Here is a 16,289-nt window from a genome sequence, read left to right on the forward strand (position 1 = left end):
ACATTTTCATATGATACTTTTGTACTAGTATTCTTTTTCTTCGGAGTAAAAAGTTCCTAAGGAATAAAAAGAAATTAGATTAGCAACTCTGTTTTGCAATTTATCTATAGCAACCAGTCTGTCAGACAAAAGGGCACAGCTAAATTGGTAAAGAACTACCATAGGAGAAATATAGCATGGCAGCACCTACGCCATCCTATTACCCATTTTAGCATGTATTATTAATCAGATTTATAAAGCTCACCGCCCCTAAGCCTTTGCAGAAGTCAGTTCAAAGAGTGATAAGTGCCAGGTAACTTTTGGGTGTCTCCAATGGCGCCATCTAGCAAACTTCATTCCTTTCTTACCATATTAGGCCAACCTTTACTTAGTAGTTGTCATTTCCAAGTTTAATAAGTGATAACATTAGGCCAATACAGTATTAGTGTGCCCATAAAGGTTCCTCTCACCCACAATTCTTGAATATTTTGCATCACTAGAACAAGTTATTTCTATGGAGTGAGAGGTTTGCCCAGGCTTAAATGTCAGTAACGCCTTTTCTTCCCTATATTATAGGTATGAGTTACTGGAGCATCCTGCGAGAGTAGAAAGGTATGAAGTCTCTAAGAGCAGCTGATGGTTTTTCCTCCTCAGGAACAGTATTATTGCTGGGCTCCATGATCTGCTGCATATAACATGAAGTGCCAAGGAGGACGTGACCGGTGGCCTGCATAGTGAACAGTGTCCAGCGTAAGGCTTCCCTATGAATGAAACATAAAGCATTACATTCAGTTTTTCTTATCTGATTCTAGGAAAGCTGTGTGAAAACCATTGCTACTCTCCTAGGGGTTGTCACCCAGCTTTCCCAGATTCCTGCCCACCCAGTGACATATTCCTATCTCCCATATTACTTTATGACATTTAGCAGTCTAAGGGACAAGTTCTATGGATGCTATACTGGTCCTACACAAAAGTAAAATGAGAAAGGGATGTCCAGCCAGGAAAAAAAATTGCACTGTGATCCTGACTGCTCAAATACTCACTTCATTATTCTTTTTGCGCTGTAGCACTGCAGGTCATAAGACACAGAGTAGGTCCCGTACAGAGTGGCCTTGACATTCAGACACCCAATGAAGTCCTGAGGATCATTCTTATACAGATCAAAGCTAATGCGTGCCACGTCAACCTTCCGCTGAGGCTTGTTGGTCAGACAAATATGGTAGCCAGCATTCTGTGGATGAAGAAAATTTCTATAAAAGTAGAGAAATTTATGTATTTGTCCTTCAAGCCTTCATTTTTTCATAATATTCATGATTCCAGCTTGCAGTCAGTGAATGGAAACGTTTGTAAATCTCAGTTGGACACAATGGATTTTTAGCTTCTCAATGTCAAGAATGTTTCCATTCACTATTAGAAAACAGAAATCTTGAAAATAGAATTAAAATGGATCGTCATGGCATTACATTGTGAATCAACAGCATAAAATGTTACTATCCCATCTAGTAGTACTCAGGGCCCTACAGAGTTTTTTTTGTTGTACATATTTTTATTTTGCTATAAAGATAGGCTCTCAAGCAGTGGCATATATTTGCAGTGGGTGCACAGGCATAAGCAACCATTGCTACCACAGATGTTTTTGACTACATCTCCTATGATGCTTTGTCATCATTTAGCTGTAAGAGCATCATGAGCAATGTAGTCCAAAACATCTGCAGTGATGAAGGTTGCCTATGCCTGATCTAGTGACCTAGGGAACTACAAACCTCACTACTGTATAAGAGGACAGGGGCATATCATGTCATTTGGAAAGTGGGGTTAGAACAGGTATAGCATTGGTTCCCAAGAGCTTTAACCCCCTTAAGGACGCAGGACGTAAATGTACGTCCTGGTGAGGTGGTACTTAACGCACCAGGACGTACATTTACGTCCTAAGCATAACCGCGGGCATCGGAGCGATGCCCGTGTCATGCGCGGCTGATCCCGGCTGCTGATCGCAGCCAGGGACCCGCCGGCAATGGCCGACGCCCGCGATCTCGCGGGCGTCCGCCATTAACCCCTCAGGTGCCGGGATCAATACAGATCCCGGCATCTGCGGCAGTTCGCGATTAAAATGAACGATCGGATCGCCCGCAGCGCTGCTGCGGGGATCCGATCATTCATAACGCCGCACGGAGGTCCCCTCTCCTTCCTCCGTCCGGCTCCCGGCGTCTCCTGCTCTGGTCTGTGATAGAGCAGACCAGAGCAGGAGATGACCGATAACACTGATCTGTTCTATGTCCTATACATAGAACAGATCAGTATTAGCAATCATGGTATTGCTATGAATAGTCCCCTATGGGGACTATTCAAGTGTAAAAAAAAAATGTAAAAGTAAAAGTAAAAAAAAAGTGAAAAATCCCCTCCCCCAATAAAAAAGTAAAACGTCCGTTTTTTCCTATTTTACCCCCAAAAACCGTAAAAAAACATTTTTTATAGACATATTTGGTATCGCCGCGTGCGTAAATGTCCGAACTATTAAAATAAAATGTTAATGATCCCGTACGGTGAACGGCGTGAACGAAAAAAAATTTTAAAAGTCCAAAATTCCTACTTTTTTAATACATTTTATTAAAAATAAAATTATAAAAAAATGTATTAAGTTTTTTATATGCAAATGTGGTATAAAAAAAAAGTACAGATCATGGCGCAAAAAATGAGCCCCCATACCGCCGCTTATACGGAAAAATAAAAAAGTTATAGGTCATCAAAATAAAGGGATTATAAACGTACTAATTTGGTTAAAAAGTTTGTGTTTTTTTTTAAGCGCAACAATAATATAAAAGTATGTAATAATGGGTATCATTTTAATCGTATTGACCCTCAGAATAAAGAACACACGTCATTTTTACCATAAATTGTACGGCGTGAAAACGAAACCTTCCAAAATTAGCAAAATTGCGTTTTTCGTTTTAATTTCCCCACAAAAATAGTGTTTTTTGGTTGCGCCATACATTTTATGATATAATGAGTGATGTCATTACAAAGGACAACTGGTCGCGCAAAAAACAAGCCCTCATACTAGTCTGTGGATGAAAATATAAAAGAGTTATGATTTTTAGAAGGCGAGGAGGAAAAAATGAAAACGTAAAAATTAAATTGTCTGAGTCCTTAAGGCCAAAATGGGCTGAGTCCTTAAGGGGTTAATTCTTAAAAGGGGTACTCCGGTAAAAAACTTTTTTTTTTTTAAATCAACTGGTGCCAGAAAGTTAAACAGATTTCTAAATTACTTCTATTAAAAAATCTTACTCCTTCCTGTACTTATTAGCTGCTGAATACTACAGTGGAAATTATTTTCCGTTTGAAACACAGAGCTGTCTGCTGACATCATGAGCACAGTGCTCTCTGCTGACATCTCTGTCCATTTTAGGAACTGTCCAGAACAGCATATGTTTGCTATGGGGATTTCCTTTTACTCTGCACAGTTCCTAAAATGGACAGAGATGTCAGCAGAGAACACTGTGCTCATGATGTCAGCAGACAGCTGTGTTTCAAACGGAAAATAATTTCCACTGTAGTATTCAGTAGCTAATAAGTACAGGAAGGATTAAGATTTTTTAATAGAAGTAATTTACAAATCTGTTTAACTTTCTAGCACCAGTTGATTTAAAAAAAAAAAAAAAAGTTTTTCACCGGAGTACCCCTTTAAGGTCTTTACAGATGTAAGCTTACTCATCTGCACCCCTAAAGATATCTGTTTAAAAGCTGCAACCTCCTCTGCACTAAGAGGGCTGCACAGTGGAAATATAACAGGACATGGCTATGATTGAATCTCTTCTTAATAAGTAACTGGAACTGAGGGACCTCAAAATAAACTTTTTGTTGTCTACTTGTAGTCTCCATCATTTTGAACTTAAATACACAATGGACTCACATGAGATGGCTTCCACTTCTGTCCTTTCCCAAGAGCCATGAATACCGCACCACTGTCTAAAGACTGGAAAAAGTCTTCAGTGTCCACACCGGTGCCATCTTCCTCCAGAACCAGTGTGATAGCTTCACCCATGAGCAGGCCATCCTGGGTCTAGGAACAAGAAGAGTAAAAGTTACGGTGATGACCCATTCATCCTAAGACCTACTGAACTGTAATGGTGGGAGGTACACTTTAAATAGGTGCTTTATGACTTGGGGCTGGGCAGTATGGCCAAATATGTGAATTGCGGTATTTTTGAAACTTATGGCGGTTCCACGGTATATAACAGTATTTCCTCCCCCCCCCCAGCGCTGCACTGTCCCCATCGAGGTACTACTCACGTCACCCGCAAGCGCTGCTCTCCTCCTGTTTATTGCGGCCGCCGGCGCTGACACTCTATAGCTGTAACCCTATGCCCAGGCTGCAAAAGGTAAACAGAAATAAACTAACGCATGTTCCTATGTCGGCCTTACACTCTTCCTGGGGACGTGAACGTCGGACAGCCGTCAGCCTATCACCGGCCGCAGCAATGTTCCCCCTCGGCTGGTGATAGGCTGAGCCCACAATCATGTAAGAAGCCGGCTTCTTACATGACAGTGCGCTCAACCTATCACCGGCCGAGGCGGAACATCGCTGCGGCCGGTGATAGGCCGACGGCTGTCCGATGTTCCATTCCCTAGGAAGCTGGTTCGGACCGACGGGGAAGGTGAGTTAAAGTTTATTCTTTTTACCTTTTGCAGCCCGGGCATAGGGATACAGTATAGAGCAGTGGTCTTCAACCTCCATAACTCCAGATGGTGCAAAACTACAACTCCCAGCATGCCCGGACAGCCGTTGGCTGTCCGGGCATGCTGGGAGTTGTAGTTTTGCAACATCTGGAGGTTGAAGACCACTGGTATAGAGTGTCAGCACCGGTGGTCGCAACAAACAGGAGGACGAGGAGGGCAGCGCTATGGGTCACATATGATTAGTTCCCCGATTGGGGAGCGCTGGGCTGATAATTCATTCCCAAGGGGGAGGGGCCAAACCGGTATTGCGGTATGGGGAAAAATTCATATCGTGCAGCACAAAAATTTCGGTATTCGGTATGAACCGGTATACCGCCCAGCCCTATATGATTTCAATGGGTTGGCCTGTTTTTTATAACTTGTCAACTAGATAGGTAAAAAAAAAAAGAAAAATATGATTGATGGGGGTCTAACCTTTGGGAAATTTACAAAGAGTACCAAAACCTTATTCCAAGAGAGTTCAACCCACTATACAGAAGTGATTTAGAGGATTGCTGCATCTATCTATCAAACAGACAGAGCCATAGTTGCAAGGGGTATATGGGTCAAGTTACTGTGCGGATCTGTATCCACTTACACTTCTGGTTTGTATGCATATATGTTCCTTTGATCCTTCTTAGCCAAACAGATGTGCTTAAAAGGTACAAGTAAGGGTAACATCTGTCAGCATGGCTTTTGTTAGTTTATGGGGGCTATAATCTCCTTCCGTTGTATTGCGCAATTGGACAGTAGGGTGGGGGCAGCAGGAGGAATGACATATTAGGCATAGCCCCTCCTCCTTTTAGAGCTGGATATGCTCTTCTTTTCATACTCCACAAAAGGTGAAGTCCGTACTTGTCCGTGTCGCAGCTGGTCTATGTGGGGTGAGCTGACCCACACTGCTTTTTTGCATCATATAAACATGCATCATGCAGACAAATTGGGGTTTTCAGGTTAATCATCACGTTATGGCAGCCGATGAGCATATAAAATGATCACAGATGACCGCAGACCTCCAGCAAACTAGTTCCTGCCTTTATAATGGTCTTCACCTTGTTAAGCAGATCTTCCAGACTGTCGGCCACAATGCCCTTTCTGATGCTTCGGTCACAGTTGCATACCCTAAAGGGCCTTGGTTTGGATACTGGCCGGGTAAGGAATTGTTGAGTCATTGTAGCGCTGACATAGACACACCTGTAATAATAAGGACAATAATAACATACAGAGGTCATAACATAATGGTCACTGTATGAACAGAGTTATCAATCTGATGTCTCAAGTGTTTCATAATGCCTGATGAACTTTGTCTTGTCTGTACACAGGCTTGACTTTTGGACAGGAAAAAAACATTTCCTAATGCCGCACAGTCTGACAGATAAATGAGGTTAAAGGTGACAGCGTCATCACGGGAATAGACAACTGTGGGGCCAGAGACAGAAAGTTTGCTTCTGATCCCACTGGGGTTTTGATATTTTCCTCTGTTAAACTTTCTACATAAGGGATCAATACAACAGTGTAATCTGTATTTTGTATTCTTATTAAATGGGCTGGATAAAAATTCCCATCAGTTGAAATTTTAGAAGACATATTAGAAGAAAAATGTAAAAAGGTCCTTTAGTGTAAATTACAAATGGTAGGGCAGCCTCGGTAGGGCAGCCTCGGTAGGGCAGCCTCAGGCTTTACATCTGTAACTTCTAGTGATATCTCAGCCTGTAGTCAAGATATTACAAAGCAGTTTCTCTTTGTAATATCTTGACTACAGGCCGAGATATCCCTAGGAGTTACAGATCTAAAGCCTGAGGCTGCCCTACTGAGGCTGCCCTACTGAGGCTGCCCTACCGAGGCTGCCCTACCGAGGCTGCCCTACTGAGACATAGGGGGTATTTATCATTAAATATACACGTCTTTTATTGCATACTTTTGTCGCATTTCCACTGAGACATTTACGACTTTTCATTGCGCCTTTGTCATTATGTCGTTTTCAGGTTTTGACTGCAAATCAACTTTTGACAGCTTCTGGTCAGGAATTTACTATTAGCGCCTTTTATACTTTGTCGCAAAAACGGTTACAAATACCGCAATTTTGTCGCAATTCAAAGTCATTTTTAAACCGACATAAAAAAAAGTGCCATACCATCAGTTTTGGCTAGTAAACCCCAATAAATGCCAAAGTTACGATTTAGCGTGTGACAAATGATAAATTTGGCGCAAGTCCGTCGAAAACACCGCAAAAAAAAAAAAATAGGGTAAAAAAACATATAGAACAACCAGTTTTGATAAATACCCCCCATTATGATGACGCTTCTTGTTTTCAAGAAGTGCAGTGTTGTCATGGGGACCTTGTGTTGCTCCAAATTAACAAATAGATTGTGTACTGTAAATGAGGAAATATCCATCAAAGAAATGCCACTATTCAAGAAAGGTCGGTTCTGGAGGACTTAGTGGGGAACATTTATCAAAACCTGTCCAGAGGAAAAGTTGCTGAGTTGCCAATAGCAACCAATCAGATCAATTCTTTCATTTTTCAGAGGAATTTTCAAAAACAAAAGAAGCGATCTGATTGGTTGTTATGGGCAACTCAGAAACTTTTCCTCTGGACAGGTTTTAATAAATCTCCCCCATGTCCCTAATCTTATGAAATGTTGTTAGAGGGCATGGGAGCATTGAAGGTAGAGATCTCCTTATCATGGGGGGGTCCTGCAGTCAGCTGGTTAATGGGAACCTATGAATAGAAAGGGGGTTATTGAAGCTAGACAACTCCTTTAAGTGAGTATTTCTAAGCTAAAAATATATAGTTTGCATCTGTCATCCCCATCACTGCATGTCAGCAGAAAACAACTGTGAGAGGGGCTGAAGGTATAAATCAGTGTTTCCCGACCAGGGTGCCTCCAGCTGTTGCGAAACTACAATTCCCAGCATGCCCGGACAGCCTTTGGCTGTCCGGGAATGCTGGAAATTGTAGTTTCGCAACAGCTGGAGGCACCCGGTTCGGGAAAAAACAGTATAAATAATGTATAGGATAACAATACAGAAGGAAACTTTTCTTACTTGGACAGAGACTTAGGAGAGAGAAGACTCAGAGACTTCTTGGCATATTCCATCTTTGTCAGGACAATTTCCTCTGATCTAGAAATAAGTAATACAGTAACAATAAGGCCCCTTTCACACTACAGGTATCATCCTGCCGTTATTTTACAATAATGGATGAAAAAAAAATGGATGCAATAACTGGTAATAACGGATGATAACTGATGACCATCATCCGTTATTTTTAATGGTTTTTTTTCTTTAAAAAACCTGATGATGATTATCCGTTATTACCAGTTACATCCGTTTTTTTTTTTTTATCAGGTTTTTAACCCTTTTTTGTAAAGCTGTACTGAGCATGCACAGTACAAAAAATGGATGTTAAAAAACCTGACAATAACTGATTTTTTTTGGAACATCTGGTTCCCATAGACTTCAATGTTAAGTTTTAGTAGTAAAAACTGACATGCCTGATGCAAAAGGATGTTCAAAAAATCCCATTGACATGAATGGGACTTTTTGCCGGACGTTTTCAGGTCTTTTTGACGGGAGTAATAACGGAGGTTTTTTACAGGATGATACCTGTAGCGTGAAAGGGGCCTTTAGGTAGTTACTATCCAGGCTGTCAATGCATGCTGGGTGTTGTAGTTACACAACAATTGGAGAGCTGTGTTTTTTCTTATAAAGTTAAAATTTGAAACATTTTTTGCAACTGAAAACAAACCTTGAACAACCTATAGTGAAAGTCTTGGTAGATACTTACTGATTTGCCATGGTATCAGGAGTCTCAGTATGTAGCATCCAGGGAAAGTACTAAGGGCCCGGGTGTCAGTTCCCTTATATCCTGCCTTGTGCACCTTGTCCTGTCAGATCATCAGTGACATCACCAAACTCAGGGTGACCATATAAGTTATGGGTACAAGGTCCTCTCTGGTGGAAGGATTCGGACGGGAGGACAAAGTGCACTTTTATTACTGTCCATTAGTCACCACAATAAATAGGTAACAGATGATGGCAGACAACTAATAATATCTGCCTTGCTTTCCACTGATCCTGAATGGCATATAAATTTACATTCTTTTGCAGAGTTAGATTCTTGCTTGTGTGAATGTTAGTATTAAATGCAGTTCTGGCATTCTATTCATGAACCACAAAGACCAGGATGAACAGTAATTAAAGGGGTACTCTGGAGGAATAAACATGTTTTACAGATCTGTATATTACTTGTATTTAAAATTCTAAGGGTCTCTTCACACGGCGGAATTCCTCCGTAAATCAAAGCCCAATACACTTCTATGGGATTCCGCACTCCCGTTGACATTTCGGAAATCCTGCTATTCCGCGGGATTTCCGAAGTGTCAACGGGAATGCAGAATCAGTATTGGGTTTTCATTTCAGGCAGAAATTCCGCTGTGTGAATAAACCCTAAGGCCTTCCAGTAAATTCTTATCTCCAACTGTCCAGAGCAGGAGAGGTTTGCTATTGGGATTTGCTCCTGCTCTGGACAGTTCCTCTCATGGACAGTAGGGGCAGCAGAGAGCACTGAAGTCGGACTGGAAAGACTACACGACTACACAACTTCCTCTGGAGCATACAGCAGCTGATAAGTACTGAAGGCTTAAGATTTTTAAATAGTAATTTACTAATAAGTAATTTTACAAATCTGTAACTTTCTGTAACAATCTGTTTTAAATTTAGTTTTTTCCCCCTCCTCCGGAGTACCCCTTTGAGGTCCTGCTCAGCTGTTGTCATAGTACATTCTAAAGCCATGGTTAACAAAATATTAAAATCTTATCTCCAACTACAGAGATCACATTTCAGTACTGGCCTATAGGGTATTGGGCCAGTTAGGTCAGCAAGTATGCAGTGTAAGATTCACTGAACCCAAATCTAATAAATCAGCCGTTGACTCATTTTGTCTGGTAAAATTACTTCCCCAGGGGTTCTGATTCCTTGGAGTCTGGGGTTGGACTGTGGTAACTTGAAAGGTAAAACAATTTTTAGAAGACTTAATGAATCGTCGGCCAATTCAATAGACTCAGGTTCAACGAATCTGTGCCCATATACCTTAGATTAAAGCTGACAAAAATGAACAATTTCAGCCGAAACAATCAATCATCAGGGTAAATTTTAACTAGAGATGAGCGAACTTACAGTAAATTCGATTTGTCACGAACTTCTCGGCTCGGCAGTTGATGTCTTATCCTGCATAAATTAGTTCAGCCTTCAGGTGCTCCGGTGGGTTGGAAAAGGTGGATACAGTCCTAGGAAAGAGTCTCCTAGGACTGTATCCACCTTTTCCAGCCTACAGGAGCACCTGAAAGCTGAACTCATTTATGCAGGAAAAGTCATCAACTGCCGAGCCGAGAAGTTTGTGACAAATCGAATTTACTGTAAGCTCGCTCATCTCTAATTTTAACAAAGAACGTATGTTTTTTTTATGACAAACTGTTCTATTGTCTGTGTTGGAAATTTGGGGGCGACAGTTGGACATAAAATTGCTCATTTATTGTTCCGAAACAATTTTTTGGGAAAGAATATTCTGGTTCATCCTTCTCCTGGTGTCATTGATGTGTATAGAAAGTTTGAACAACTTGAACAGTCAATATGGTCTAGAACAGTGGTCTCCAACCTGCGGACCTCCAGATGTTGCAAAACTACAAATCCCAGCATGCCCGGACAGCCAACGGCTGTCCGGGCATGCTGGGAGTTGTAGTTTTGCAACATCTGGAGGTCCGCAGGTTGAAGACCACTGGTCTAGAATGTGTATGACTAGGAAACTATTATCCAGCAGATGATCCCTTGTACAACCATAAACCTACGTTTATCTAATGTGTATGGCCAACTTTACTGTTTATTCGTTCAACTGTAGTGACTACTAATGTCTACAACATGGTCCTCAATACGAGTGTCCACCAGCAGCACAACTACTGGGAACGTGGGGGGAGGGAGACATGACAAGCCACATCAACCCTCTCATTTTAATGCCTCGGGCAAACCCAGCCTTGTTTGTAGAAATGGTGAACTGTCATGGATACAGGAGATGAGGGGGGGGGGGGGGGGGGGGGGGGGAATACACTACTCACAGACTTAAGAATTTTTTTTAAGTACATTACCTTGACAATTTGACTTCTGTAGAAACTCTCCATCAAACCCTTGATGTTTCCATTCTGATATTATTTTTCCTGTGATAAGTGGCGCCAGATCTGTAATTTGAGCTGAACAGGTAGCGAAACTATCATGTATGTTACAGGAGCGCTGGGGTCACATGTTACACCACCCTGCTGAGCCAGTCACCTATGTGATATATTGCTGCTGCTGGGTTCACACCACGTTTCTGCAATACATTTCCCGTATACGTTTTCAATGTGAAAACCGTACAGAACCGTATTGAAAACCGTATGTATTGACTCTCCATTGAAAACCGTATGCATTGACTCTCCATTGAAAACCGTATGTATTGACTCTCCATTGAAAACCGTATGTATTGACTCTCCATTGAAAACCGTATGCCAAAAGATGCATCAGGTTGTGTCCGTTTTGCATCCTGTGCAGTTTTGTCAGTTTTTTTCCCGTACCCAAAACCGTAGCCTACCAGGGATTTTGGTCCGGGTGAAAAACTGTATTGAAACATATACGTATTTTTTTTTAACATGGGAGTCAATGGGAACCATACATGCGTACAGTTCCATCCGATTTTCGACTTTGCACAGTTTTTTTCTTGGAATTTCAATCATACGAGTGAAACTTTATTCATAATGGAATGAAAAGTTAAAAACGTCTAAGCTCCCACTGTACTAACCAGCAGTACTGGCTGATGCAGGGGACGCTGATCAGTTTGATTCTTACTGTGCCCGGATCCGCCCGGCCCATATCTTCATTTTTCACTATATGCTAATGAAGTGATAACTGGCACAGGCGGGGTTAACTGGCACTCTGACGTCCCTGCCGCCCTGCTCATCAATATTCCTCCGCCTCTCCCTCTTCTCCCCGCTCTGTAATGAAGAGGGAGAGACGGAGGAATATTGATGAGCTGGGGCGGCGCTCCGGCCGGTGGTGGTGGTGGTGATGTCAGAGTGCCAGTTACCACCTCATTAGCATACAGTAACTCCACAACCTACAATGGCCCCGACATACGATAATTTCTCTCAGAGGCCATCGCATGTTGAAGGCAGCATCAACATACGATGCTTTTGTATGTCGGGGCCATCGCTTAAATGGCTATCTGCTTCAGCTGCCACCGGATAGCCATTTAAGGTGCTCCGTGTGATCTGGTGATGATTATTCACCTGTTCCGGCGCTCCGGACCATCCTCTTCGGGATCCCCTGCATTGCCGTCGCTCTCCTTCGTCATCACGCACGCCGTCCCGTCATCAAATAGGAGCGACGTGCGCAGCAACGTGATGACGGCGATGAAGAGCGATGATCCCAGGCAGCAGAGACGTCCGGAGCAGCGGGGACACCCCGGGGACGCGGTGACAGAGATGGAGGGCGACATCCAGGGCAGTGGTGATGGTCCGGAGTAGAGATGAGCGAACTTACAGTAAATTCGATTCGTCACAAACTTCTCGGCTCGGCAGTTGATGACTTTTCCTGCATAAATTAGTTCAGCTTTCCGGTGCTCCGGTGGGCTGGAAAAGGTGGATACAGTCCTAGAAAAGAGTCTCCTAGAAGTTCGTGACAAATCGAATTTACTGTAAGTTCGCTCATCTCTAGTCCGGAGCTGCAGGGACAGGTGAATATAACTTCCTATACTTTACTTTGCACGGATCCCTCAACATACGATGGATTCAACTAACGATGGTTCATTTGGAACGAATTACCATCGTATGTTGAAGGACCACTGTATAGGGAAAGACTAAGATATCGGCAGAACGGCCGGGCGGATGGGGGCCAAGTAAGCATCAAACTGATCAGCGTCCCCCGCTAGTACCGCTGGTTAGTGTGGGGGGAGCAAGCTGACAGTTTTCCTATAAAAAACGGATGCAACCGGACATCATTTTTCAAACCGTATACAGTTTTCAACCGTATACGGATTAAAATTTGCACACACGTTTTGATACAGTTTAGTCCGGTTTTGAGGAATCTTTTTTTTTTTTTTTTTTTTTAAATCAAAAACCTGTATTGCAAAAACATGGTGTGAACCCAGCCTGAGAAGTAATTGACTCTCCCTTCAGGGTTAGAAACTTTCACTATAGCAACAAACAAACCTGCAATATCTCCCAGAGACAGGGGTAGCTCCTGGTAAAAATCTGCACCATTGCACCCCTAACTTTCCATTAAAATCTGCCACATGACGGTAATGTGGACTAATAGCTGTCAGCTGAACAGTCACAAGCCAGTCCTGACTCCCCAACAAACATGCTCCTTTGGTTCAGCCTAGCCTTCAAGAGGTGAACGGAGATAAGCATGTAGGACGCCACTTATCTTATAGGAAACAATAGGATCAGACAGGTAAGAGTCAAAACCTGTCAGATCCTTGTTTTCTGATAAAATTGTTATTGGGTCCTGTCAAAATGTCTATGAGCTGGGGACAAGGCAAAAATTAAAAACAACAGAGAAAACAACTCTATATGTACTGGGAGGTAAAACACTGCATCAGATTATGACTGCAATTGGGTTTGAAGGAAATTAACCCTTGCATCTAAGATCTTGAGCCCTTTATGGGCCTATACAGATATCCTATTACGATATTTGTTGCTGCTATATGACGGGTGGTTGGGTTAATCATATATATATTAAATGCTTCAGTATAATGGTCATGTGTCTAATGAAGCGGGGAGTGCACAGAGTCTGAGGCTGCCTGTACAAGACATGAAACTACTTACTGTTCCTGCAGATGCTGCTGCTCCTCACCTTCACCAGGGCAGCCACATACTGATCCTTTAGGAACATATCATGTATGATGAGAGTCTCACTCCCCTTTACCCAGACTGCTCTACTGTATAGAGTGACATCAGGTCAATGCTGCAATTGCAACTCCTCTTAGCAGTGTGGAAATAAACCGGAGTACAGGGCATTGCTGGTTGGCCACACACATTCCATGGTTTATGGGCCTCCCCCACCCATGCTGTATAGATGTCAGCTTTCACAGCCATGTCCTAATACAGTGTTTCCCAACCAGGGTGTCTCCAGCTGTTGCAAAACTACAACTCCCAGCATGCCCGGACAGCCGAAGGCTGTCCGGGCATGCTGGGAGTTGTAGTTTTGCAACAGCTGGAGGCACCCTGGTTGGGAAACACTGTCCTAATAGATAACTGAGATCAGGCCTAGTGGTTTTAAATGGAAGTGACAATATATTGCAATCATCAGTATTGACCTGCATGGATAATGTAGGTGAAGGGTGAACAGTAGTGCAATAAATAAATGATGTGGGTGCAGCTGGTGAATTAAAGGGGTAGTCCGGTGAAAACCTTTTTTCTTTTAAATCAACTGGTGGCAGAAAGTTAAACATATTTGTAAATTACTTCTATTAAAAAATCTTTATCCTTCCTGTACTTATTAGCTGCTGAATACTACAGAGGAAAATCTTTTCTTTTTGGAATGCTCTCTGATGACATCCATGGTGGAATATGAAAAACAAAAAAAGAGACAATGCGCCCGTATATGTGCCGTAAATCCAACCAACAAGAGGGTGTAGTAAGACAAATAGAGTGTGCTTACCTGGTAGTGTTATGCTAAGAGCATAACATCTACAGTTGCTTCGGGGGCCCAACTGATGTGGGTAACGAGTCACGGTGTGCTGCCTGGATCCTCCCGTCTAGCTGGACGGTCTGTACGGAGTATTCAGTGATGAAAAAGGAGCGATCCTGTTGCGGCGCTCGCCCGTGTGGCAGGAATGGAGTTCAAAAGCCGATGATAAGTAAAGGCATACTTTATTCAAAATCAATTCGGACTACGCGTTACGAAGGGACACGCTCCCCTCTTCCTCAGGTCCAATCCTTAGAGGACTAGTGGGCCGGGCGGTAGTTTTTAATTTCATCATCTACTGCTGGAAATGCTTTTAAAATGTAGTACAACCTTGAATAAGGAATTGTATAATATAAGCAGCCCGCATTTCTTATAGGAATCCCCCTTGTACAATACACTGTGACCGCTCACGTCTGTCGCGCCCTAACATCGCTTCTGCGGGCTGCTTATATGGAGACATTCTCCTCAGAAATCTCAATTCCTTATTCAAGGTTGTACTACATTTTAAAAGCATTTCCAGCAGTAGATGATGAAATTAAAAATTACTACCGCCCGGCCCACTAGTCCTCTAAGGATTGGACCTGAGGAAGAGGGGAGCGTGTCCCTTCGTAACGCGTAGTCCGAATTGATTTTGAATAAAGTATGCCTTTATTTACCATCGGCTTTTGAACTCCATTCCTGCCACACGGGCGAGAGCCGCAACAGGATCGCTCCTTTTTCATCACTGAATACTGATGACATCACAAGCACAGTTCTCTCTGCTGAAGATATTATAATAATAATAACGCTTTATTTATTGTTGTCCTTAGTGGGATTTGAACCCAAGTCCCCAGCACTGCAAGGCAGCAGTGCTAACCACTGAGCCACCATGCTGCACTTAGCATACATCTGCTATGCATGGTTGCTAAAATGGACAGAGATGTCAGCAGAGAGCACTGTGCTTGTGATGTCATCAGTGTTCCAAAAAGAAAGGAATTTCCTCTGTAGCATTCAGAAGCTAATAAGTACTGGAAGGATTAAGATTTTTTAATAGAAGTAATTTACAAATATGTTTAACTTTCTGCCACCAGTTGATTTAAAAGAAAAAAGGTTTTCACCGGAGTACCCCTTTAAGTCTATTCATAATATCTGGTGCAAGAAGGTCATGTGACTTGAGTCACATGGTGCAACTCTGTTTGGGAGGCAACAGAAGACATCCCAGTGATGTCAGCAAGTGTTTCTTTCCCTGCTGCACCCCCGCAGGGAGATAGTGGCATTGCACACTGAAACCAATGCACTGTCTGTGTAATGCATGAATGTGTACTTCCTCCAGCATGGGAGATGCGCCATACAGTTGTAGTCCACTCTTAAAGGGGTACTCCAATGGAAAACATTTTCTTTTTTAATCAACTGGTGCCAAAAAGATTTGTAAATTACTTCTATTTAAAAAAAAATAATCCCAATCCTCCCAGTACTTTTCAGCTGCTGTATAAAACACAGGAAGTTCTTTTCTTTTTGAATTTCCTGTCTGCCTGACCACAGTGCTCTCTGCTGACACCACTGTCCACGTCAGGAACTGTCCAACTGTCCTGTGCAAACCTCTTTTGCTCTGGACAGTTCCTGACGTGGACAGAGGTGTCAGCAGAGAGCACTGTGGTCAGGGAGAAAGGAAATTAAAAAAGAAAATAACTTCCTGTCGAGCATACAGAAGTTTATAAGTAGTGGAAGGATTAAGATTTTTTTATAAAGTAATTTACAAATCTGTATAACTTTCTTTCATCAATTGATTTAAAAAAAACAAAAAAAAAAAAACATGTTTTCCAGTGGAGTACCCATTTAAGGTCAATGCAAGGCCCCTTTTAATAACATCTAAATAAATAAAGAAAAATATTTTAAAA

At 42.4% G+C, this 16,289-nt stretch overlaps 1 protein-coding gene across 6 annotated transcripts in view; it reads right to left on the reverse strand.

The window, feature by feature from the left end:
- Nucleotides 1-16,289, reverse strand: part of CIDEC (cell death inducing DFFA like effector c) — a 16,756-nt gene continuing 467 nt past the window's right edge. The window contains exons 1-8 of one of the 6 annotated variants that reach the window (XM_056524717.1): nt 13,551-13,848; nt 10,839-10,907; nt 8,486-8,652; nt 7,744-7,821; nt 5,748-5,889; nt 3,890-4,039; nt 1,023-1,210; nt 1-740 (exon numbers count right to left, since the gene is read on the reverse strand). In XM_056524717.1, coding sequence (XP_056380692.1) covers nt 563-740; nt 1,023-1,210; nt 3,890-4,039; nt 5,748-5,889; nt 7,744-7,821; nt 8,486-8,523 — 774 coding nt within the window. In that variant the 5' untranslated portion in view covers nt 8,524-8,652; nt 10,839-10,907; nt 13,551-13,848 and the 3' untranslated portion in view covers nt 1-562. Of the gene's footprint in view, nt 741-1,022; nt 1,211-3,889; nt 4,040-5,747; nt 5,890-7,743; nt 7,822-8,485; nt 8,653-10,838; nt 10,941-13,550; nt 13,849-16,289 lie in introns of those variants that run through there. The other 5 variants (XM_056524716.1, XM_056524720.1, XM_056524719.1 and 2 more) reach the window with 5 other exon arrangements.

This window comes from Hyla sarda, chromosome 6 (genome assembly GCF_029499605.1).
Source record: "Hyla sarda isolate aHylSar1 chromosome 6, aHylSar1.hap1, whole genome shotgun sequence".
Lineage (NCBI taxonomy): Eukaryota > Metazoa > Chordata > Amphibia > Anura > Hylidae > Hyla > Hyla sarda.